The sequence below is a fragment of the Peromyscus maniculatus genome, chromosome 1 (assembly GCF_049852395.1).
Source record: "Peromyscus maniculatus bairdii isolate BWxNUB_F1_BW_parent chromosome 1, HU_Pman_BW_mat_3.1, whole genome shotgun sequence".
NCBI lineage: Eukaryota > Metazoa > Chordata > Mammalia > Rodentia > Cricetidae > Peromyscus > Peromyscus maniculatus.
Window position 1 is genome coordinate 158,981,808 of NC_134852.1, and position 25,425 is coordinate 159,007,232.

Sequence of the window (25,425 nt, forward strand, 5' to 3'; positions counted from 1 at the left end):
ATTCCCAGAGGACCTGGGTTCAATTCCCAGCACCCACATGGCAGCTCACAGCTGTCTGTAACCCCAGTTCTAGGGGATCCAACACCCTCACATGGACATACATGAAGGCAAAACACCAATGAACATAAAATAAAAATAAATTTTGAAAAAGTTTAAAGCAAGACTTTTTGACCTGAGCAAAAGAAAAATACCTATCTATCAATAACTATTGTGAGTACCTGGTGCCCATGGAGGCCAGAAGAGGTGGTGGATCCCCTGGAACTGGAGTTACAGATGGTTGTGAGCCACTATGTATGTGGCTGCTGGGAACTGAAGCTGGGTCCTGTGGAAGAGCAGCCAGTGCTCTTAACCACTGAGCCATCTCTCCAGCCCCAACAATTTCTTTCTTTAAGACCACAATCAACCTCTTAACATTTTTTTAATTAAAAAATAATATAAATCTGGGCATAGTGGCTGATCTCTATAGTGGTAGATCTCTGTGAGTTCAGGGCCAGCCTTGTCTACATAGTGAGTTACAAGCCAGCCAGGGGTACACAGTGAGACCCTGCCTCAAAAAGAAAAGAAAGAAAAAGAAAAAAAAGAAAAACAAATAAGCAACAATAAACAGAACATAGTGTTGGTTTTAAAGTGAAAGATTTAAATGGAAATATTAGCTGAGCTTCAACAATATTAAAATAATTTTTAAATGTCTTTCAGGATTCTATCCGTGCAGTCTTGGCAAACATGGACAACCTGCAGCCCTTTGTTACAGAACACTTCATTGTATTTCCCTGTATCCTTTCTTTCCTGGTCTTATTTTCCCCAGAAAAGTGAAGTTTGGTGTTTAAGATAGGCCTATCTCATGTGGCCCAGGCTGGCCTTGCAATCACCATGTAAGCACCTGGTCCAACCTCCACCTCCCAAGTGCTAGCTTCCAAGTGGAGCCCTCTCTAAAGCACCATGCCTGACAGCTGGACTTTTGAGGTAGTTAGCCATGCCTGCCTGCTACTCAGGATGATGTCAAGGGTAGCATGGAAGTTACAGTAATCCTCTTGCCTCAGCTCCTGGGTGTTGTGATTGTAGGCATACAACAGAACATCTTGCATACAGAACATAGCGGCTTTTACTAGCTGCTAATGAGCTACAAGTCACACTCCAGATTCCAGTGGAATCAGTGAGACCAAAAGCAGTTTGAAGGGTAGGTAGAGAAAGGAAGCTAGAGTCTCAGCCTTCAAATAGTTTCCAGGAATGCAAGCTGCTCTCCCTCCTCATTTCCTTAGCACCATCCTCAGATAAAAGCAAGTGGGAGAGAGTTTCCCACCTGAAATTTAAACAGGGAGAAATCATCTTGACCCCATACCCATTTGTTTTCACTCTGTATGTAGAAATGAAATGGTTTACTGGAAATCTGCCTTCAGGTCAGTAGAATGATGAGAATGGGGGCGGTAGAACAGGAAATAGGCAGGAGTATGAACTGAGTACCAGGTGGCTGTCTACCCAACTGGGTTCTGACTGCATAGGACAGAGCTCTGGAGCATTTCCTCTGAGCTTGACTCACAATACCCTGTGACTTAGGCATTATGATAACTGATTTAATCTCCCTTTGTGAAATAGTGAAGAGACACTAATTTCAGGGGTTGTATGTGTAAGTATTGGTGGGTGGGAAGACATAGTCTGTCTGGAGAGTAATTACTCAGTGAAAGAGCCTATGCAAACACTTTGTTTTTGTTTGTGAGGTAGGATCTCACTATATAGCCCTGGCTGTCCTGGTGCTCACTATATAGACTAGGCTGGCCTCAAACTCACAGTGATCCACCTGCTTCTGCCTCCTGAGTATGGGGACTAAAAGCCGTGCTGGGCTTTCTCTGATATCTTAACACTATCTTCCAGTTATTAATCTCCAAAGGATGTGGTTATTTTTACTAAAAGACAAATAAATACCTGCTGGTTTGATTTGAAAAGTACAAAAGAAGGCTGGAGAGATGGTCCAGTGGGTGATGATGTTTGCTGTGTAAGCACAGGGCCTGATTTTCACTCCCCATTGCCCATGGCCACATGTACCTATAACCCCGGCGTTGGTAGAGACGGGCAGATCCTGGGAGCTCACTGCTGGCCAGCCTAGCTGAAATGTTGAGTTTCTGATTCAGTGAGAGATACTGCCTCAAGGGATTAGATGGAAAACAACTGAGGATACCCACGGCATGTAGTAAGATACATCCTCTTTTGAAGGGCGTACTGATAAGTATAGCGAGAGTCAACTCCACTTCAGCTTAGAGGTGACAATTGTTCTGGAGCAGGGTAGGACAGAAGCTCAAAGACATTAGGTGGGGAAAGTGGTGTTGGGCAGAAGAGGAAAGGGCCCAAACAGAAGTTGTTTGTCAATCCAGTTCCCAGAACTAAAGTTCAGAAACCCAGGTAAGACAGTCTCAACCCATCATGTTGTTCAAATCTCCCATTGTAGGGAAACCAACAGATGATAGTCCTCTTGAATTGGTAAGTTTGTTCTTTCTTTCTTTGGGGGGTTTTGTTTGTTTTTGTTTTTCAAAATAAGTTCTCTATGTAACAGCTCTAGCTGTCCTGGAACTCACTGTAAACTCAGAGATCCACCTGCCTCTGCCTCCTGAGTGCTGGAATTATTTTATTATTATTATTATTATTATTATTTTTTTTTTTTTTTGGTTTTTCAAGACAGGGTTTCTCTGTGTAGCTTTGCACCTTTACTGGAACTCGCTTTAGAGACCAGGCTGGCCTCGAACTCACAGAGATCCGCCTGCCTCTGCCTCCTGAGTGCTGGAATTAAAGTCATGCTTCACCACGCCCAGCACGTTTGATTTTTCTATATAAAATGAAAGTTGTCTTTCTTGCCTCAAAAGTGCTGCTCTGGTCTTTTCTGCCTTTGCCTCTCAGTCACTGCTCAGGTCCCATCTCAACTGTAAGTAGGAGACCGTGTGTCTCCCCTCGTCTAGATTTCAGAGGTGATGTCTCTGCCAGAATATCTTGCTGAAGTGGAGGTATTACAAGTTGTCTTTAGTAGGCAGTCCTCTGTGCTGGGCCCTCCTAAACTGTGAGCCACTCTGGAAAAGGTGGGTTCCCAGGAGTCCGGTTTCCTCCCTGCAGGTCCTAGTTGAGAAGAAAGCAGAAGAAGCCACGGTGCGGAAACGAAGACTCATGGAGGAGCCCAGCTCCCCTAGCAGGCCAGGACCACACAGGTCAGTGGTGGAGAGAGGTTTTACCCTTGGGCAGTTCTTGATTTGGAGGTTCTTCAGTACCTTGCTCACCCCAGGGGTGAACTGAGGAAAGGGAATAAGTTGAAATTTTCTTTGTAATTTGAACAGTCTCTCAGCAAAGTAAGATTGTTCTGTTCATCAAAAATGGAGGCTGAACTGGAGTGTAGCTAGGTGGAGTGCTCTCCTAATAAGTGTGAAGCCCTAGCATCAAAAAAGAAGGCTGGGGGGTGGTGGCGCACCCCTTTAATCCCAGCACTCAGGAGGCAGGGGCAGGTGGACCTCGAGGAGGAGGAGGAGGAGGAGGAGGAGGAGGAGGAGGAGGAGGAGGAGGGGAAAAACATAAAGGCTAAGAGGAAACACAGATCTATAGCTCTGAGCTCAGCATAGTCAATGAATACATATGGTATTATATTGTAGAAGGCACAAAACTTAGGAAGTCTCAGAATATCATACAAAGACAGAAGGACGCTGAAGAGATAGTGTGGCTGGTCAAGTGTTTGCCATGCAAGCATGAGGGCCTGACTGTAACCCCCAGAACCCATGGGGGCTGCCAGGCGTGGTGGCCCAGGCTTATAACTGTGGTGCTGGAGAGATGTGGGCAAGTGGCTGGCCAACCCAGCCTACTTGGCGAGCTCCAGGCCAGTAAGGGACTCTGTCTCAAACAGAAAAGTGAACAGTGCTCGGGAAACGGCACTGGAGGTTGTCTTTTCCCTCCACACAGGTGTACATGTGTGCATCCACACCCTTATACATACGTGAACATGCAGATAAAAAAAAAACTTTGAAAGAATGAGAACAAATAACGTAGAACTCTGTTTCATCCCATGAGCAATTGGGTAAAATGTAAATGTGTGCAAGATATTGTACATGTGGTGGTACACATTTGTAAATTCAGCCTTCAGGAGCAAAGGCAGGAGAATCACCCAGTGCACGAGGCCAGCCAGGGATACTAGTGAGACCTTGTCTTCTTAAAAGACAATGTAGTGCGCATGAATTGTTAGCGGGAATGCTGAGCATATCCCAACATGTTGAAGTTCTTGTTGTAGAGGCTACGTGTGTCCTTTTGATTCTCTGTCACAGGAAGAATTAGTCAATGAGACAATTTAGTCATTCTTGAGCATCCCAGAGAGGCCACCTGGAATAATCCAAGTCGTGGTTTGCTTCCCAGCCCAAGGTGCTTTTATGCCAAGGTCTCCTAGGACTTGAGGGCCCCTTAGACATATAAACAGTGAAGACAGACTATGAAGGGGATGACCCTGTGATTTCTGGGTAAATGTGTCAGTGACAAGCCATATGGAATGTGGGCATATTTGAGGTATAAGACTCGGTTTGATTTTATTTAACTGATTTTCCCACAGAGATGAGGCCCCAAATCTCCCCTGGGTTTTGAAGCACAACTGAACATCTCATAGTCCAGTACCTCTGTCAGTCACATTTTGTTTCTCAAGCATGCCCTTAAATGTCTCCAGTTGGATTTTATTGTGAATTAAAACCACCAAAGAAATTTTTGCCACACAATTTTCCCTGCCAGCCAGGAGTAGTATAAAAATAGCCAGCTTGCTGAAATATTCATTTGGACTACATTTGCTTGAATGTGGTAATGTTGCCATAGCCAATGACATTTCCTGGGCTCCTCCCTCCCTTTCAGGGCCAAGATAGAGACTTCTAGTGAAGCCTTAAGCAATCAGAAGCCCCAGAAGGAAACCAAGAGGGTAAGCATCAAGATGGAAGCTTTGAGGCTCTTGCTGGCTCCTTCTTTGTTAAAGGCCGGGGTTCCTGTTACATGCTCAGCTTGGTCCTTGCTACAGATTGAATTGACTGAACTCATTCTTGGGTTTCATTCTTTGTAGAGTGACATCCAACTATTCTGTGCTTGTCACAGTCTATCCCTAAAGTGGTTGTATGGATCTTATTTTTCATGTTGAGAGTCTTCTCAACTTAAAAGCTGCTTGTGTTCTGTAATTTAAAATATGCCTGGATTGAATGGGTATGAAATCCAATGTAGAATCCTCACTGTAGAAAATGTTTGCCTTAGTCTGCATTGGAGTCTGAGTCTGGGTGTGTCTAGTTTTAGCAGATGAGGTGGGCATGTGGCAGCCCCAGAAGTTGGTAAGGAGCAGTAAGTAGCACATGCTGTAACTCCAGCACTTGGGCCACGGCAGTGAGATGGCTGCAAGTTTGAGGCCAGCCTGACTACACTGTAAGTTTCAGGTCAGACAGGTCTGTGGAGTGAGACATTGTCCGAAAAGACTAGGCAAGGAAGAAATAATGTAGGAGCTGGGCGTGAGGAGGAGTGCTGTGAAGTGATGCCTTCCAGGCATGACTAGTCAGCCGTTCATAAGCTCACAGCAGCAGTGCTTACCTGAATAAAAGCTGTACAAGATCTAGCCAGTCATCTCCCTCCGTGGATTGGGGAAGGGCACATGAAGCTCCGCCCCAGCTGAGGTGCTGGCAGTTCATGAACTGCTGGGGGAGGACAATCATTTTATCCAGGAGTGTAGCCACTGTAAGCTGCCCATGATCCCGCAAATAACCCTACACCTATAGACACGCAAGAAGCCTGGTTAGGTTGTGGGTTCCAAGGAGAAAGCCATGGCAGCAGCGGGGCAGGGGAGATGCGCTGGGAAGAAGGGCTGCGGAGTGAGGGAGGAGAGAGGAGAGTGGAGTGGGGAGTAAGGGTGACCTAAATACTTTACATGCATGGGACTGTGAAAGGATACATTTTAAATTGTTTTACAAAAAATGGAGGAAGCTGGACATGCCTTTAATCTCAGCACTTAGGAGTCAGAGGCAGGATCTGAATTCTCTTGAGTTCACGGTCCTCCTGGTCTACACAGAGAGTTCCAGGCCAGACCCAGTCTTTAAAGAAATAAACAAAGGGGTTGAGAGATGGCTCAGCCCTTCGGAGCACTTGCTGCTCTTGCAGAAGACCTGAATTCAGTTCCAATATCCATGTTGGACAGCTCACAACTGCCTGGAACTCTAGCTCCAGGAGATCCAACACCATCTTCTGGCCTCTGTGGGCACCTTCACTCTGTACACACACATGCAAGTAAATACATTTTTAATTAAAAAACCAAATCAAAGAGCCAGTGAGATGGCTCGTTTGGCAAAGGCCCCTGCTCCAAGTCTGATGACTGGACTTCTATCCCGAGGACGCACATGGAGGAAGGAAGAACTGACTCGCACAAGGTGCTCCGACTTCTGTGTCCCTGACATGACACAAGCACACCCTCACATGTCTACATCAATAAAAATCGTAAAGATAGTTAAGCCAGGGCATGATTGCTAATGCCTTTAATTCTAGCACTGGTGAAGCAGAGGCAGGCAGATCACTATGAGTTCAAGGCCAGTCAGGGCTACATACACTCTGCTCCTACTCCTTCCCCAAAATAAAGTAATTAAAAGGGCTGGAGAGATGGGGCAGGGTTAAGATCATATACTGCTCTTTATAGGTCGCCAGTTCGATTCCCAGCAATCAGGTCAGGCATCTCCCAACTGCCTGTAACTCCAGCTCCCAAGGGATCTTTCCTACCCACAGAGGTCTCTGTCTTCTGTGGGTACTGCACTCACATGTACATGTTCACACACATGTAATTTAAAATAAAATAAATACATAAAAATGTAAAAACAACAATTTTTTTTTTAAAAAAAGAGCAAAGCGAAGTACAGCACTCAGGAGGCAGAGGCAGGCAGATCTCTGTGAGTTCAAGGACAGCCTGGTCTACAGAGTGAGTTCCAGGACAGCAAGGGCTACACAGAAAAACTCTGTCAAAACAGAAAAACAAGGAAAGAAACAAAGGAGCAAAGCCTCTAGAACAGTGACGGGCTGTCCCAGTCATTTTGGTTTTGTTTGTTCTCGAGACAGGGTTTCTCTGTAGCTTTGACTGTCCTAGAACTCACAGAGATCCTCCTGCCTCTGCCTCCTGAGTGCTGGGACTAAAGGTGTGGGCCACCGCCCACCTGTCCCACTGATTTTATTTACTTTGATTTTTATTGATTTTGGGGTCTGTTCCTTTGTTTAGATGTTCATATGTTGGCTACTTCTCCATTTTAAGGCTCCTTTCCAATAGCTGTCTTCAAAGTTGCACATTTTTCCCTCTAATAGTTACCTCCTTCCCCTTCCCAGGCCCACAGCATGATCAATTAAGGAGCAAAGAACTGCCATATGCATTCATTCAAGACACCATCCTGTGTCTACTGTGTGCCAAGTACTTGGGCTGTCATGCTTCTAAAGCCCCCAGGAAGGTCAGGCCAGACAGCCACATATCTCTGTGCTGTGTGCAGGGAGCACTGTGTGCGGGGAGCACTGTGTGCGGGGAGCACTGTGTGCGGGGAGCACTGTGTGCGGGGAGCACTAAGTGCCTAGTGAATACAAAGAGGTCATGAGGAAAGAGTTCCCTGGGGAAGCTGAGGCCCTTGAAGAGCCCAGGCCAAGAGGAAAGAGTATGATGCTTTTCATGCTGCAGGCCAGTGCACACAGAACTTAGGGCACAGTGCTGAGAAATGTTACTGGACAGACCAGCATGGGTAGACGGTGATAGGCCTTAAGTCCACCAAGATCATAGGAATTACCTAAAATATTTTTGAGTAAAGTAATGGAGCAATTTCATTTCTAGTCTACCATTTTATCACCTGTTGGCATATTGTGTGCCAGGACACCCAACACACACGTAAACCTGGCTGCTCATTCTAGGAGTTTATCAGTTACTCGACTGTGCCCTTGGGATCTAGACTTCTGCCTCTGGGAACAGGGTTAGAAGATGGGGCCCCAATGTTGTGTCACAGCCCCACAGCCCACTGAGGTGTTAGGTAGAAAGCTGTCTCCTGTGTTCCCAGCCTTTGGCGAGGCAAGAAGAGAACTGAGAAAGTACAAGAGGGGTACATGAAGCTCTGGAGAACAAAGTGCTCTACACAAGCAAGATAATTGCTCTAAAGGAGCATTTCCCTCGCACTATCCTCCGTACCTTCCTATTCTTAGTTTGACACATCATCTCCCGCAAGAACAGTACCCACAGCTTCTTACTCAACATAATTACCTTTTCAACCTGATTCTGGGCTTAGAGAAAAGCTGAGCAAAAGGAGCATGTTTATTGATTTTGACTCAACGCCCAAAGACAGCCTCCATCACAGACTCTGTTCCCAGGGAGAGGATTTCTCCTAAATTAAGGTAATCACAGTGACTCTTAGTGCAAGCCACTTGAGCTGGAAAAATTGAATTTGCTCCTATGGTTCAGTGCTTGGCATCCCCCACCCCTTTGTGGGAAGTTTGGGTATAGGATCACATACAGCACAGAGAGGATTGTGCGTGTCTGAACACATTGAAAAGCTTTTGCACAGAACGCTTAGAAGAATACAATACTTGTCTCATGAGAGATGTCTGGGGAAGAATAAGGAAGGGAAGACCCTTTCTTTTTGTTCTCTCAGATCCCAGACCTGGAGACCCAGACTATGAAAAGATGAAAAGACAGGAGAGAGCAGATCAATGGCCCTGATGTGGACCAGACCGCTCGGTGTGTCCCCGTGTCTGCCCCACTTCTCAGCAGAACTGGCCCTTAGCTGTCACTGGCGTTCAAGGTGTGACACCCACTGGCTCTCTGCAGTGGCACCACAGTCTCAGCTGCATCTTTCCTTCCTTACAGCTTGTGCCTGTACACTGCCTTCAAGGGAAGCTATCCTTCTTATAAGAGGAGTCTCCTTGTTTCTGGGATGGCCTTTTCCCTCTGATCCCTTATGCCCAGTCCTCATGACACTGCTGTCTTTGGTCATCTCTGCAGCAAGATTTAAGTCCAAAAATCATAGTTTCCTTAAATTTATAAGAATTATCCTTTCATGAGTCTAGAGCTAGGCCTTCTAAGTCCTTCCTCTCTGTCTAGGGGCAGGAGGAAAGGATGGTTTTCTTCCTCCCTGTGGCTCTCACACCTATGTGGGAATATGAGCCTGGCCCTACCTACTGCAGACCTGGATCTCAAGGGTTTATGAGGAAGCTCATCTCAGAAAGATCTACTATTCTAACTTGAAAGTTGTGCTTAGACTGAGGGCCAGGGCTGACTCTCAGGACTTACTGCAACTCTGCCTCCCCGGTCACCCTGTACCAATTCTTCACCAGAAGCACAGCCTGAATAGCATACATGCTGCTGTGCAATCAGGCACTCGGGCTATGCTTGGTGAGGACAGGCCAGCTGGCAGATATTCCAAAGAAAATGTATGCCTATGTTTCTGAGCGTCAGAATGTTTGCTAGAAATGTGGACCTGGAGCCAGGTTGTAGGATGTCCTCTTCAACATACAAAGGAGTTTCTACCAAGCAGTGACACATGGGGAGATATAAGATTGCACTGCATTGTACTGGCTGTTCAGCTGTCATGTTTCCACCATGCCTGGCTCTAGCTATGCTGATTGTATTTACTCAGTATGGCACTGTGCCCTTTTCATCATGTCTCTGCCCGGAAAGCCCTGCTCTCCCTGACCAGCTCCTCACCCCAATTATGACAAAATCCCATTCATCCGTCAAAGCTCCATCCACATGTCACTTTCCCTGTGAAGCCTTCCCTGACAACTGCCACCCACTTTGCAACCATAACACTGCAGACTCGTGGGGCAGCCTCACCACACTGGCTTGTGGTGTAGCCTTGCCCTGTGGATTGAATGTGTCTCCAAAATGACATTTGTTCTTCAGGCTTTAGCACCAGCAGGTCTCAGCAATAGGGGTGGAGAGGCATGCCCAGGTGGGCTTGTTCTGATCTCCTGCAGCAGCATATGGCTTTAGAGGGACTATGTTAGGAAGCTGGAGTGAACAGAATAGTCCTACAGAAGGACGTAGAGGACTTGGCCTGGGCTGTCAGAAGCCAGTAGCACCCAGATTACAGGTCTTGTAGGATGAAGGATTTTATCCTTGGCCTTTTTTTTTTTTTTAAAACAGAACAGAGAAGGAGGAGCCCAGCAAGAATATCAGGATACCCCAGCTTCTGATGCCACTGATGTTCAGGAACAGGGTAGGTTTGGGGAGATTCTTGTTTGGTGGAAGGTTTTGTTCTTTGGGACAGGGTCTTGTGGTAGAGCCCAGGCTGGCCTCTAACTCTTGAGCCTCCTGTATGCCGAGATTATAGGCACGAGCCACCATGCCCAGCCGCCCCTTACTTCTGACAGTGAACTCAGTAGTCCAGCAATTCCAAAACATTTCCTAACGAAGTAGGAGGACTCAAAAGGAAGTTGGAAGGGATGTGGTTCCCTCTTCTGTGGGGTTGAAGAACTATTTCTGGGAAGCACTTTCTCCTCTTCCCCTGGGATCTCAGCTTTAAGGTTGACAGTACAGAGACTAGAGCTGGTACCCAGCTGGTAAAGTATTCACCTCACTTGCATAAAACCCTGGGACAGTCCCCAGCACCTCACAAAATCTGGCAAGGTGCACACCTGCAGTGATTCACTGCATAGCGAGTTAGGGGCTAGCCTGGGCTGCATAAAATCTTGTCTCAAAAAACAAATAAATTGACGGTATAGACAGGTACTCTACAAGGCCTGTGAATGCCCAACGAGGCACGCCCTTCCAGCTTTCTGGTCTCTTACCCAGCACAAGGACTTGGAGTGGAATGCAGTTATCCAGATGCAGGATGTGAGCATGTGAATTACTGGACAAGTTGTGGTTCCTTGTAGAAACATGTCCGCTCTGGTGGATGGCTGAGGCTTGAGTTGTGTAAATATCTCAAGCCTGACTTTGAAAATACACCCAAGGACAGAATAGAATTTTACTGAGCTGAGATGAAACTGGAAAGGTCAGAGCAAACATTTCACCTGGCTCTAAATAATTCCTGGTGTGTGCCTGCCCTGTGATCGCTCAGATTCAAGGAGCCTGTGGGCCAGTCTCTTTCCCCTGCCCGAACGTTTTCCTTACAGATTCTAAGTCGGGGCACAACCTGCCAGAGCTAGCTGTCCCTCCACTGCAGCAGAGCAACCCACCAACCCCCAAAGGACCGGGAACCAGTGGCTTCTTTGGGTTTCTGAGGTAAGACAGAGTGTTTTGCCTTCAAGCTGAAAAGCAGTCTCTAGGTCCCTTGCTTCCTTGAGTCTTGGGCAGGGCGAGACCAGAGGAGAAGTAGATTCTTTACTGTGATTTCTCGGTTGTGTCAAAGATAGATGGTGGGAATGGATTGAAAACAAGGCCCTAATTCAAAAGACTGTGTGCGTGCTTGCTTGTTTGTTTGTTTGTTTGTTTTTTGAGACAAGGTCTCACTACATAACCCTGACCGGCCTGTAACTCACTGTGTAGACCATGCTGTCCTCAAACTCACAGAGATCCTCCTGCCTCTGCCTCCAGAGTGCTGAGATTAAAGATGTGCGCCATCACACCAGGTTCCTTCCTTTTGGGACAGGGTCTCACTTTGTAGCCCAGGCTTCTTTTGAGCTTGGGCTGCTCTGCTCTCTGCTTGTTTGTGTACAGTTCTTTCCACCTTGAGGTGCCCACACAAGCCTGTTTCACAAATGTTGCTTGAACAGAAACATCGGTCTTTCTTAGGTTATTCAGATGGTTTGAGTCTAGAATGTTTCCACTCTCCCCTCTGAATCTAGGTGTGTGTTCAGAATCATTTTTGTAGAGAACACTGAGCAAATGTGTCTACCTAGAGCTCAGCCATCCTACTGCACCTCTTTCCTTTTATTCCCCCTTCTGGGTGTAATCTAATTTGGGTGCCTTCTCAAATGCTGTTTTGGACCTGAATTTCCATTCAGTAGTTCCCCAGAGCAAAATGCCCCAGCTAATGAAGCACTAATGGGAACCAGGGAGAAGGGAAGCGACCTCCTCAGTCTCAGACTCCTCTGCTCTCTTCCCTACAGCACTCTGCTTCCGTTCCGGTATTTCTTCAGGAAGAGCTGGCAGTAAGCCTGCTAGGCACCACAGCACGGTGGTGTCGGTCGGTCGGAAAGAGGACTTTCTCTTGCAGTGGCTCCTGAGCTATACCAAACATCATTTGCTTTAGTTTCTTCCTTTTTTTTTTTCCTTTTGTTTATTTTTGAGACAAGTGTTACTGTTAAATCACCTAGGCTGGCTTCAGGTGCCCCATCTTCCTGTCTTGGGCTCCTGGTCTGCACCACCACACGCCATCCTTTTCTTGTAATTCCTGGGTTATGGGGAAGAGGGCACCAGACTGAATCCTCCTATGAGTTTATTCTATTGTTTGCTTTTGTTTTTTTCCTATTTAAAACACTAAGGATGGGCTGGAGAGACGGTGGTTAAGAGTGCATACTGCTATTGCCGAGGACCTGAGTTTGGTGCTCAGTGCCCACAACAAGCAATCCACAATGCCCTCTAAGTCCACTCCCATCAGAGCTGACCCCTCTTCTGGCCTCTGCAGGCACTTGCACACCCCTCCCCACTCCCAAAGCTAGAAAAACAAACCGGAACAACACTAAGGGACAGCAAGGTGGCTTGATGGTAAAGCACCTGCAGCCAAACCTGATGACCTGAGTTCAGCCTCCATGTATGCACCATGGCTTGTACATTCATACAGAATAGATGTAGTTTTAATAAAAATTAAAACACTAAGGAAAGAATTCCACTGCCCCAAAGTTTAAGTCTTTTGTCTCTAGTGCTTAGGATTCTAATGTCAATAATTGTTCATGATAGATTATTGATTGAACTTGAAGAAGCAGAGCATGAGAGACCGGAGAAGCATTCACAGACCTTCTCCCTGGGTCACAGGTTGTTGCTTAGTGAACCACATGGATGTTCACCTGATCTCAGCTCTTACGGTTCTTTACCAGAGGTCAGGGAATAGGGTCACACAAGATTCACTGGCCTGAGTCCCACTGCCCCTAAGAAACACTTCTTTATTTGGTTTGTCCCCAGAGGATAATGCCTCAAATGTAAAATGCTCCCCACCTGTTTCTCCCTCTGGTTCCTTCACAGTAACACAAAGTAGTCCATCAGTTAACTGGAAGCCTGTGCAAGTTAGGGCCCCTGGAGAAGGCAGGCCAAGGTACCTAAGTCCTTTCTTCAACGAAAGGGCCTTTTAGAGAACTATTTAGAGTGGACTTATGCGGCCTCAGAGAACCAAAAGAATAATGGATGGAAATTTAGGAGAACTCGTTTTAGCTCTGAACAAACGCATCAACGTTTTAACTTTTAGTGAAGTCTGATATTAGAGTGGACTACTTGTAGGTAAGGAGCCCTTGCCACCTCGGGTCTTTAAACTGCCTGTCACATGCCAGAGGGTTCTTAATGGGAAGCCTAGGGCTAGAATGCTAAGTCCCTCCTAGTTCCTTTGCTAGGCTGCCTCTACTTTTTTGTTTTTGTTCTATCTTTTTTTTTTCCCTTTTATTTTATTTTACAATACCATTCAGTTTTACATATCAGCCACGGTTTCCCCTGTTCTCCCCCCTCCCACCCCATCCCCTTACCCCCAACCTACCCCCCATTCCCACCTCCTCCAGGGCAAATCCTGCGAACAACCTGGTAGACTCAGTCCAGGCAGGTCCAGTCCCTTCCTCCCAGACTGAGCCAAGCGTCCCTGCATAAGCTCCAGGTTTCAAATAGGCTGCCTCTACTTTGACAGAGAAAAGGGAGGCCTCCAGAGTGCTCTGGGAGGGCCTGCCAATCAAGGACCTGGGACCTGAGCAGGAAGACACTAAAAGGCAGGCAAGGGTGCAGGGACAGGCGGGTGAGCAACATGGACACCTCCAGTTCCTCCCAAATTCTGTTTACTACCTTCGTCCTAAGATCCCAAGCATAATCTGACAGCTGCTGCTGAAGGGGACAGCTTAAAGCCTGGAGACCTGAGTGTTCACACTGACCGGGACCCCTTACCAAAGGACCTCGGTGGCCCTTTCTTCTCATCTGGAAAGTGGGAGGTAGGATTTGAAAACTCTGAGGATCCCTTGAGCTCTGGCAGGCTGTGGACTGCCCTAGTCTTTGGAGCCAGGCCAGTGTGGTAGTGGTTCTGAGAGGGGCTGCTTGCAACCACCGTAGACACTGATCTGGGCCTTCTCCAACCTCCAGCTGATGGTGGCTAAGGCTTTCGTTATTGTGCTTTGTTTTGGTATGGGATTTGTTTGGTTTGGTTAGTTGGTTTCTGGGTTTTTTGTTTGTTTGTTTGTTTGTTTTGTTTTGTTTCGTTTGGTTCCCCTGCCCCCAAGACAGTTTTTCTCTATGCAGCTATGCATGTCCTAGAACTTACTCTGTAGAGCAGGCTGGCCACAAACTCAGAGGTCCGCCTGCCTCTGCCTCCTGAGTGCACCACCACCACCTGGCTTGTTATTTATTTATTTTTTATGGTGTTAAAAATAGATAGAACCCAAAACCTCAAGCTGCTAGGCAAGTGCTCTGCCACTGAACTACATCTCAACATGTCACATTCTTGTCTCAGGTGTCATTTAGCACCATGGATAGATAGCAGGATATTTGAACGTGATGTTTAGTAGGTAGCCTCTCCTCTATAACCAGAGCTGGACACCACAGATGTGCTGAGATTGGGATTCAGCTCTGCTTATATGGGGTCCGGTCCCTGTTGTTTCAGGGACTGGGAGATTCTCTGGCTCAGAATTCACTCTGTAGCTGGCCACATGAGGAGAAGGCATTCACAGGATACTATTGGGAGACTGACATGGACATACCCCTAGTCTGCCACCAAGCACAGCTTAGGTGCCCCCACTGGTGGGACATCCCTTGAACAAATGGATCTTGTTCTGGGGCTGGGGATGTAACTTCATTGGTGGAGTGCCTCCCTAGTATGCACAAGGCCCTGGATTTGACCCCAGAACAACATAAACTGGATATGGTGGTTTATGCCTGTTATTCTAGGACTTTGGAGGTGGAGGCTGGAGGATCAGAAGTTTAAGGTTGCTTCTGGGACGCATGAGATTATGTTTTAAGAAAAAGAAAAAGGTTGCTTTTTAATCCCATTACTTTGCAATCACTAAGAGGCAGACAGGCAACAGGACTGAGGGTAGTTTTTAGACAGAAAGGCTGATCAGCGAAGAGTCCTGCCCAAGCTGGCAGTGGGAAGAGAGCCCAGCTGCACACACGTCACACGGGGCCACTCCTGAGCTTACCTCACCCCTCGAAGTACTCTACCCTAGAGAAATGTCAGCAGAGACTGCTCCCTGAAGAGACCTCAGCTCCCATCCCAGGTGGGGCTGCACGGAGGCTTCAGGCTAGGAGGGGCCTGAAAGCTGATCTCTAGGAAGGCGTGGCTCTAAAACACTGGCAGATAAAAGCCTGGAGGGCCGGCACCAGTTTGGAGACCAGCAGGAGGCCCTGGGAGTCTCCAGCCTGTTTCTGCTGGACTGGTGAGCTGCCATAGCAGGCGAGCAGGTGGAGCTGGGGAGGGAGGAGGGTTGTGAGAGGGGAGAGGTTTGTACCCCAGATGGGATGGGACCTTCCAGGGAAAACCTGCACAGAAGGATGACAAGTCCCATCCAGAAATGGCTACTCATACGGTTTCTGAGTAGCCCAGGCAGAGCGGCACACACCCCACACATTCCTGCTAAAGACAGGATAGACCTCACCAGTCGGACGACCCAGCAGCTTGGCCTCCCCCCGCCGCCCCCCCCCCCACCTACTCTGTTTCAGATGCCCATGGCCCCATGTGTCCTGCTCCTCTGTCTGCTGGTCCTGGCAGTCACTGAAGGCCATTGTCGGGAGGCAGCCATCCCAGGCTGCCACTTGCACCGTGAGTAACTCTCTAGGAAGAGTGGATTGGGGACGAGAGCAGAGGTGTCCCACTGAGCACTGGGATAACCCCAACCAGCAGTCTTCACAGCCTGCTTCCTTGTCTCCTTCCAGCCTTCAATGTGACAGTGCGAAGTGACCGCCATGGCACCTGCCAGGGCTCCCATGTGGCACAGGCCTGTGTAGGACACTGTGAATCTAGTGCCTTCCCGTCCCGGTACTCCGTGCTGGTGGCCAGTGGCTATCGACACAACATCACCTCTGTCTCCCAGTGCTGCACCATTAGTAGCCTAAAAAAGGTGAGGGGCCTGGGCCTGGTGGGGGCGTGAGGGTGGGGACCCAGGGTGGGAGGGGATGGGAGCAAACTTGGGTCCCTCCCCCAACAGGTGAAGGTGTGGCTGAACTGCGTGGGGAGCCAGCAGGGGGAGATTGAGATCTTCACTGCCAGGGCCTGCCGGTGTGACATGTGCCGTCTCTCCCGCTACTAGTCCCTGGGTGGCCCAGGCTCCAGTCCTGCCACTGATCTGCCATGGGCGAATCTCTCAAATAAGGGGCTGCTTCAGCTCTGACCCTCTTTAGAGCCAGCGAAGATGGGCTTCCCCTCCTTTTACCCGGCCTTCAGAGCAGTCTCACTGCTACGCTGTCCTTCACGCCTGTCCTCAATAAAGCAGGCAAGGCTTGAGTTTCGCTCTTTATTAAGTCTGCCCCCTAGCCAGGTGAAGGGGGCAGACCATGATTACTGTAACCCCCCCCTCACCCCAGGACAATGTGAATCTCTTCTCGCCTGTGCCCTCACCCCTCCCCCTGCCCAATAAATAAAAAGGAGACAAGGAAGTACAGGGCAAGGGAGAGGAGAATGTCCCTGGACAGTGTCTTGTTGAGGGTGAGCTGGGCAGAATAAATAGACTGTGCCCCCATGGTGGGGATGAGGAAGGCCCTGGCCAGGCTGAGGCAGGCCAGGCCAGGTGCTGAGTGCCCATGCCCCAGGACAGGGGCAGGGATGGGAGGCCAGCTGTACAGGGCAGGGGAGGATCCCTGATGGCAGCTTCCCAGTCACATGGTTGCCCTGGTCTAGTCTTGCCAGAATCTTGCCACAAAGGCCTGAGAGTTCTGCTGCCAAGACTACCATCTTGCGTTCTTGTCCCCCCCACCATGAAAGCTGTTCCCATGGGGCTGGCAGGGAGTCCTAGAACCACTCTGGCAAGGCCACGGGGAGGCGTGGGCCTCACTGGGCCCCTGGGCAGAAGGGGTGGAGGGGCTGATAGCTCTGGGTTTAGCTTCTCCCCTTCTGGATTTGTCTAGCTCTGACCCCCGCTGGCAGCCACCTGGGGTGGAGGCCGAGGGAGGGGGGCTTCTTTAGCCCCTTGGGCCCCCTGTAGCCGGCGTAGCTGCAGTTCCTCCAATCCTCGCCAGAGCTCCTGCCGTTCCTGGGCCTTCTGCTGCTCCCTGGGGAGAGAGGAGAGGCAGCCCTTCCTCCCCAGCTGCCAGCAGTCTAACCTCCCATACCAGGACCCCACTGTAAAGTGACTAGGACTCCCGGAAGTCGGCTTGGAGGGGAGGGGAGGGGAGAAAGGAGAGGAAGAATTGGGCTGTGAGCTGCCCGGGTACAGGGAGTGAGAGCAGTCCGTGGGCAGCCCCTGCTGGAAACGGGGTGAAGCTGACGCACTGGGATGGGTCCTCTTCATATCCCCTCCAGCCTGAGGTCTGATGCCTTCCTGCTTTCCTGCCCTCCCCTGGCCAGCCTTCTGTCCAGTACTCACTGCTGTTTCTCCAGCTTGTAGGAGGCTGTGAGCTCATCGAAGAGCTTTCCATTCATCTCCATGAAAGTCTTGAGCACGTTGTAGATCAGCGATACGATGGTTCTGGCAGAGTCAAGGCGAGGTGTTAAGGAGCTGAATGAAATACCATTCTGCTCATCCCCGGTCCCTGACCACTTGCCTTTACCGCCCTTTAGCATCCTGACATCTGCTCTCTGCCCACTAGGAGCGGCCCTGGGGGCCGGACCAGCTGTGGTGCCTGTCTCCAAGGGTTGGACAAAGCTTGGGCACTCACTGATTCCAGTGCTCCTTGGACACTTGGTAGAGGGTCCCAAATACCGCAGGCAGCACAGTGTGGCAGTTGTCCTCAATGAGGCTCAGGATGTACTCATTATTCCAGAAATACAGAGCCCGCTCTGCAACCTGGGCAGGGAAGCAGTAGAGAGGGCCTGGTAATGGCTTTGGAGGGGACAAGTGGTTTCACAGTCGACATCAGCAGTCCTGGCTCCTTCAGAGCCCACCGCACACGTGCGGCCTTGTGAGGCATTCAGCGCCTCAGCCTGAGCTGTCTGCTGTGTGAATGGGGCTAAGAATACCCATCTCCACCAGCTGCTGTCAGGATGAAATGAGTTCCTGTACTTCAAGGTGTTTTAAAAGTGAAATACCAGAGCCATCATGAGGAAGAACCAGCTTCCACCAGGTTATGGCTCCTAGGAGTGGGGGTGAGTGTACTGGCATGGGGAACTGAGCCTCCTCACAGAAAATGGGACCAGTGAAGTCGAAGGTTACCAAGGAAAGAAGAGAGGGGCTAACAATCCTGCAGTCCACTTTGTGTCGGTTTCCTGATGTGTTCACTGCTGTGAGCTCCTTTTCACTACGAAGAGACTATTGTTGGCCCATTTTATAGTCAAGGAAACCTACTTAGACTCAGAGAAAGTGCTCCTTCCAAAGCCTCTCAGCCAGTGGAATACCCATCTGCGCTTTGACCCTAGGTCTCATGACCCAAGGCCAGCATCTCCCTATTATCAGGTCTAGGGCTGGAAGAGAAGCTGAGGGAAGAGGGGACTATGTTAGGCCAACTCTGAAACTTTGCCAGGCTGTGCCCTGCTCTGACTCCACCTGCCTTTGGCACATACCTGGAAATGGGGGCTGGAGACACAGCGAGCCACCTGCTTGAAGAGGGGCTCCTGGATCTTCACAAACTGGGAGGGCTCAATGACATCAAGAATCTCTTCCATCTCCCCCAGGAACATCACCTGGGGAGAGGGCAGGGCAGCAGCTCACGTTCTCCTAAAGCATACACCTGCTCGCCTTCTGGAAGCTGAGCCCTCCCACCCGCTCCCAGGGTTGTGAGAGCCCTTCATACCTCCTTCTGGGTGCAGGTTTTAGGCCAGTATTTGAGGAGCCCCCGGATAACCTGTAGGGTGGAGGAGGAGTCAGATACGCAGAGTGAGGGGCCCACCTTCCCTCCAAGGTACTCACATGCTCCGTCAAGGTGGCATCCTTCTCCAGGAACTGCACCACACAGTACGCCAGCTGCAGGGCCAGAATGGAAAGAAGGAGCCAAGGTCAGGAAGGGCCAGGAGCCAAGAACTAGCTGCCCAGGACAGCATGCCAGGTATCTGCTCATTACTGCCTTCACACTCTTGTTCACTGAGCACTTACTGCTGCTTTGGACTTAAAGGCACCAAGCTCTCGAGTGCCAAGCGGCACAGAGCTGGTGTCTGAGGTCAGTTCTCAGGTAGAGGAGACTGACTCAGAGGTAAGATAGGATGCAGCAAGGGTCAATCTGACTTCCTGGCCCCACAGGCAGCCCTGAGTGTCAGCACACCTGCTGCTGCAGGGCCAGGCCTGGGGCTCACCTGGGCATGAAAAACAGACAGCGACTTGACAGAGTGCAAGGGGATCAGGACTCGAACCAGGAACTGCTTGTGCTCGGTCTTCAGGGGCAACGCAAAGCCATTGATGATGCTTTGGAATGGACAGAAGAGAGGAGCAGGGCTCATCCAATCAGCCTCCCAGTCCCGCCTACCAGAACCCCCAGCTCTAGCCAAAGCTAAGGAGAATTACCTTCCTAAGATCTCTAGCAGTTCAGCCACACCATTGAAGTGCTCCAGCTCATAGATGAACCTGCAGGAGAGAAGAATCTAGAGGGTGGGAGCTTGGGACAGGTCCAGCTCTCCGTCGGTCTTCCTGCCAGCCACCTTGACTCACCCCACACGGCTGTCCAACGTTCCCCAAACCACAGGAGTGCTCCCTTCCTGGCGCCCCAAACCAGGCCCCACTGAGTCCACACCCACAGGCAAAGTGTCTTACCCAGCCCAGCCATCTCGGCCACTGTCAGTCCCAGCTCAGCCTCTCATCTGTGAGACAGCCCCAGTTCGTCTCTTCCAGTCCCTAGCACTCCTTACCTGATGCCCAGCCAGCAGGCACCCAGCCTAGGACCTTCAACCTTCACGCAGTCAACCAAAGCAACGACAAACATCTCTACCCTGCACTGTAATTCCCGAAACCCCCCTGGCAGGCAGGGCATATGAAAGCCGTTACAGAGATGAAGCTGAGACTCTAACTAAAGGCTACTTGCCTCAAAGTTAATAAGTGGGGAAGCTAATGGACTCTGAGCTCCTAGAGAACATGGGTCATGTCTCCTCTATTCTATCACTAGAAACAACAGCTAATATTTCAGCGGCCCCACCTCAGGCTAGGAGCTATGCCAGGTGTTTTGGAGACCCCATCGGGCTTCATCTGAAGAACGGACCCACATTAGCACAGGCAGTGTAACCACTTCAAAGAGTGAAGTAAACAGAGAACTTGAAGGACTTGCCCAAGTTCACCCGAATACTTGAACCAAACTCACATATCCAACCATAGTCTCAACTACAAGGTCACAGGGCCTCCCAATGCGCAGTGGATTGGTGCTCAGTACATGTTTGTAGAAAGCCTGATAAGGATCAGAAGATCTAGACTCTATATTGCACTGGACTGCCCTAGTCCCTCTAAACTACTTAATTGGCCTCTATTTGCTCATCTTTAAAATGGAAAGAAAACTCATTCTCTACTGATTTCACAGGCTTTGTATCATCAATACTATGCATTGCAGAGACAGAACTTGGTAAACATACAGTCCACACAGCCTGGGGGTCCCAGCAGGTCCCTCCTTCCCTGCCTCCCTCCCAGGTCTCTGCTGAGCAGACAGCAATCACGCACCGGAGGAAGATGTGGTTGCACTGTTTGCGGATGTAGGCCCGGAGACCCAGGAACTTGCCGTATACCCGATGCAAGATGGTCTTGAGGTACTCACGTTCCCGAGGGTCCTCGCTGTCAAATAGCTCCAGGAGCTGTAGGACCAGGGTTAGGGTATATAAGGCCAGGTGTCAACCCCTACTTTTCCCCATCCTATCCCCATGTTCCCCAGATAGCCTGTGCCTGCTGCAGGGTACCACCCAGCCTGGGCTCCCCAAGTCACCATCAGGACAAACTTTTGATCCACATATCTCTTGGCCACAGAGGGCTGGAAGTCTGGACTCTCCAAGAAACGCAGGAAAAACTCATATACCAGCTGGGGGTGGGAGACAGACCAAAAGGTGAGTTCAGTTACAGCCTCACCCACTCCCCTTACCTTGCAGCTCTCAGCAACAGTCAGAAACTATACAAACTCCCCCACAGCCCTCCAGTCGCCTCTGAAATGCAGACCCCCCTGCTCCCCAGCCCTTCACACCTGTAGATGTGGCCACGAAGGCTCAAGGTTGGGCTCATCCTCTTCAGGGTCAAATTCAGGGTTCTCACTGGGTGGCAGGGTCCGAAAGATATTTACTGATATCTGGGGGCGGGGGGCAAGGCAGGGTTCTTTAAGGATGAGAACTTGGAGGCACAAGTTTTGGGAATTCTCAAAGTTCTCTGTATCCCAGGCAGGTAATGACCTTGTGACCATCCTGCCTCAGCCTCCCGAGTAGCTAGGATTATAGGCATGTAACGCCAGACCAAGCACTTTTCAAGTACACTGAGTACGTGGGGCTTGAACCTGAGGCCTTGCACTGAGTTTTACCACCAGCCCTTTCCTCCTCCAGTTCTCCTGGACTGACCTATTCCCCAGCAAGCAACTCACCCCTCGGGACAACCTTCACTTAAGCACCAAGTTCATGAAAACCCTGAGCCAAGGGCTGGGGACCCAAGGGTGGCTTGACACATCCCTGGGTGGGTGTGATCAGTGGGGATGGTAAGGCTGAGCAGTGAGGCCCCCAGGCATTTAGGGTCAGAGTTTCTGGTTCGGAGAAGCTCCTGAGAGAGGGTTTCACAGAATAGCCCAGGCCTGAGTCAGGCCATGGAAGACAAGTGGCTCAAAGGACAGGTCCCCCAGGCCCAGCTCAGAGGTGCAGGGACAACGGAGAGGAAATCCTGAGTGGGTGCTGGGCAGCAGTGGGTTCAGTGGAGCTGGAAGCTTAGTCCTTGGCCAAGCTAAAGAACATGCATTAATTCTTCCCACAGGGGGCCTAGTGGTCGACTGATGGGGTTCTTGTCCCCCGAGGCTGGGCACAGTGCTTACCATGCGGATGATGTCTGGGTAGACGGGCTCGATGAGGACACCCCGGGTGCTCCCCACACATTCCACCAGTTCATTGAGGGCCGCACGCTTCACCTCCTTCCCCTTGAGGTCAGCCACACAGTCCAAGAAGTCAAACATCACCCCACACTGGGCCAGTTTCCGGCTCAGCAACTCATGCAGCTCAGAGGCTGGTACATCTGGGAGAGGAAGCAGGAGACGGAGCCTGGGCCATCGCCGCTAGCGCTCCAGATAGGGGCGGATCTCCTCATCCCTCAGGCTGACTTTCACACAGGGTACCAGGGTACAGCTACCAAACAATTCTAGTCCCATCCTTCACTCCCGGGAGGTTGGGGGTAGGAAGGTGGTCCTTTTTTCTAATCCAGGATCAGAGACCTCATCATTTTAAAGCAAGACCACGAACTCTGGATATACAGTCATTCTCCCAAACAGTCACTGCCTCTCTCCTTGGTGGCACATGGATTTATGAGCCAGAAGTAGAAAGCGGGGCAGAAGTAAGGTTGCGGGGATGTGGTGATCACAGGGAATCATGCCAAGCACCTATTCCAAGAGCTAGGCAGCTGGCTGGGCTGATAGGAGCCTCCTGAAATGTAGGCTGTGTGCCCCACCCTTGGCCCTTGCCTGCCCCTGGCACCACTTCCAGATGCCCCACCTCCGGAGATGACAGGCCGGTCAGGCCATGCGTCAGCAGAGGGCTGGAGACTGGGGGTCAGTTCCCATGGAGTTCCTAGCCTACAAAGGGTATCCGAATTCTACCTGACATGTTCGTCCCTCGGTCCTCCCCTACCTTGCTTCCTTCTAGGCTCGGGCACCTCAGCATGAGGCAAGGGCTCACCTTTGAGCAGGGGCAGTGGCGTGAGCTCTTGCTGGTTGCTCTGATAGCGGAACTGAGAAGAGCTGTGTGAGCGACGGGGACGAGCCCTGCGGAGGGACCGGCGGGAGAAGCCGTCCACCTTGTCTGGTGGTGGCACGGGAGACAGCCCTGGGGAGGAGGGGCTCGTGGGGGTGCTCGCAGGGGGCAGCTTCGTCTCCATGGCCAGTGGGCAGCCGTCAACCTTTCAGAGCATGGGGGGCTCCTTGTAGGTCTGGAGGAAGCTGAGTGAGGCCACACACACTAACTGGGACCCATCCTGACCAGCGTGTTGCGGGGGCACAACCGCAGTCCTGACCCCCCCAGGGCCTCTGGCCACTGCCCAGTCCTGGGGGGGCAGGCAAGGTAGAAAGGCAATGGCTCAGGTCTTTCCTGGGGGTCCAGAAGAGTCCAGTCAGGGTTCCCACGCTGGCTCTTCTGAGAAGTCAGGTTAGAAAGGTCAGCAGGAGAGACACAGAGAGCAGGTGGGTTCTTTTCCAGAAACAGCCCGTGTGCTGCAGCTACTCTCACTTTTTTCCCTTCGTCCCCTTGCTAGATCCCCCAAGCAAGGGTGCAATCATGTCCCTGCCTTCTTCCAGACCCAAGCTCCAAGTAGCCCCTCCCCAAATACGGCCTACTTCTACTCAGGATGGGACTCTGTTTAGCATCTCCAGCTCCTTACAGCAGTGGGACTCTCCTGCTCCACTAATGCCTCCCGGCCCGGTGCACTCATACAGAAACGAGGGTCCTGTTCTCACGCACCCCCCTCCAAACCCGAGCATCTCTCCCTGCATCCCGCTCCTTCCTGATCTCCAAACCTCATGGTGGTAGTAGGGCACACACTCACTTCTCAGAAACCCAGACTTTGGTCGCCGACCCCTAGAGGCTGACTCGGAGGACGGGGCGGCGGTTCAAGGGTCCTTAGCGGTGGTTCCGCCGCTCGGGGCGCTGGGGCTGGGCGGCGGCGCTCCTGGGTTCGCTCCCGGGCTCTGGGGGTGCTGGAGCATGCCCCCAGCTCAGCCCCAGAAGGGGCCGCGCGCTCGGCGGGCTCTGGGCTGGACCCCAGCAGCACGCGATCCACGGCAGCTATCTCGGGACTCAGACCCGCGCGGTGCAGCGCAGCGGGAGCCCCGGCTCGCTGCGCACCGGCACCCGCCGCCCAGCTGCTCAGGATGACATCAAGTCACCTCCCCCCTCCCGGTCCGCACCTCCCCTCCTCTGGGGGGGCTGCGTCAGGGAGGCCTCGGGGCCGCTGGGAAATGTAGTCTGCACCCTGCTTAAAGGGAGAGACCCGACATTACGGGTAACCCCCGAGACAGACTCCTCACTCCCGGGACAGAGCTGAGGCTTTTCAAACCTGCAGCAGAGTGGGACGGACTCCAGCTTAGAGCTGGACCCCTGGGTTCTGGAAGGGACACTGTGTAGAGAAAGAAGAGGACTCCGGACTAATGACAGAGCTGTGGCAGGACAGAGGCCTAGCATGATGTGCCAGGCCCACAATCTGGTCTGGGCCATCTGTGCCTCAGGCCAACCCCAAAGGAGCCCCATACTCGGCCCAGAATGAAGCCGGATACTTCCAAAACCCCTTGAATCCGGCGCTGGAGTGGTTAATAGTCTGCTTTGCTTTAGCGCCTGCTGGGAGGGGTGTGGTTCACTGGAGAGTCCTGGGAAATGTAGTCCATCCTTCGGGCCTGCAGTGCCCCTCCTGTCACTTGCTGTCTATGGTGACATCATGGCCTATAGTTTAAAGGGCCAGCCTTGGGATGGCAAAGCATGAAGGCAGAAGGTGCTACCTTGGAGTTGCCCCCACCCTAAGGCAACCGGACCTCCCACCTTCTCTGGCTCCTGTGCCCTGGGGAGTGGAGCGTTCTTGATTTAAAAAACAAACAAACAACAAAAACAAAAAACAAAAAAAATGTTGCTGGTATCCAAGGCTCAGCTGTGTTCCAAGAGTTTGGCATTCTGGCCAAAAGTTCTCAGGCTGCAGTGCTGGGGCCCCATCATAGTACCTGGACTCCAACATTATTCCCTGCAATGACTGTGAGATCTTCACCCCGAAGTTTTGTCTGGGTGACTAACTGGTCCATACCGAGCAGCAGGAGCGAGCAATGAGCCTGGACAATGGGGTCAGGGAAACTGGGATGCCTTTGGTCCCACCCGGCTTTGGGTCCTGGTGATGTTTAGTGATGCAGAAGAAGCTCGTATACCCAAGAGGTGCCCCCCTGCAGAGCAACCGAGAGCAGAGGCCTGGGTTGAGGCTCACAGTTCAGTTGGGCTAGAATGTAGGACTGCATCAGTGGAGACCCAGCCAGGACTCCCTTGGCTTTTCATCTGCCAGGAACCCTCTAAACTACTACCTGGCCCACCGGAGGCTCAGAACAGGACTTTCCTC

At 50.9% G+C, this 25,425-nt stretch overlaps 3 protein-coding genes across 7 annotated transcripts in view; 2 read left to right on the forward strand and 1 right to left on the reverse strand.

The window, feature by feature from the left end:
• Positions 1-12,752, forward strand: part of Majin (membrane anchored junction protein) — a 32,270-nt gene extending 19,518 nt beyond the window's left edge. For 4 of the 5 annotated variants that reach the window (XM_006980686.4, XM_042259677.2, XM_042259664.2 and 1 more), the window contains 8 exons: positions 697-772; positions 1,272-1,397; positions 2,441-2,472; positions 3,097-3,188; positions 4,855-4,918; positions 10,127-10,199; positions 11,098-11,206; positions 12,034-12,752. In XM_006980686.4, the coding sequence (XP_006980748.2) occupies positions 697-772; positions 1,272-1,397; positions 2,441-2,472; positions 3,097-3,188; positions 4,855-4,918; positions 10,127-10,199; positions 11,098-11,206; positions 12,034-12,079 (618 nt within the window). In that variant the 3' untranslated portion in view covers positions 12,080-12,752. The remainder of the gene's footprint in view (positions 1-696; positions 773-1,271; positions 1,398-2,440; positions 2,473-3,096; positions 3,189-4,854; positions 4,919-10,126; positions 10,200-11,097; positions 11,207-12,033) is intronic. The other variant, XM_076557910.1, reaches the window with a different exon arrangement.
• Positions 12,753-15,115: 2,363 nt separating this feature from the next.
• On the forward strand, positions 15,116-16,546 carry Gpha2 (glycoprotein hormone subunit alpha 2). Its single transcript, XM_006980688.4, has 4 exons — positions 15,116-15,483; positions 15,767-15,866; positions 15,980-16,164; positions 16,252-16,546. Exons 2-4 carry the CDS (start codon positions 15,767-15,769, stop codon positions 16,351-16,353), a joined length of 387 nt encoding a protein of 128 aa, XP_006980750.2. The 5' UTR covers positions 15,116-15,483; the 3' UTR covers positions 16,354-16,546.
• Ppp2r5b (protein phosphatase 2 regulatory subunit B'beta) lies at positions 16,544-24,627 on the reverse strand. Its single transcript, XM_006980689.3, has 14 exons — positions 23,881-24,627; positions 23,019-23,471; positions 22,166-22,362; positions 21,341-21,442; positions 21,089-21,181; positions 20,830-20,960; positions 19,693-19,752; positions 19,485-19,593; positions 19,105-19,158; positions 18,989-19,039; positions 18,759-18,878; positions 17,918-18,045; positions 17,626-17,727; positions 16,544-17,311 (listed from the first exon to the last, which is right to left on the reverse strand). The coding sequence occupies exons 2-14, from the start codon at positions 23,215-23,217 to the stop codon at positions 17,164-17,166; spliced, it is 1,494 nt and encodes a 497-aa protein (XP_006980751.1). The 5' UTR covers positions 23,218-23,471; positions 23,881-24,627; the 3' UTR covers positions 16,544-17,163.
• Positions 24,628-25,425: the final 798 nt, after the last annotated feature.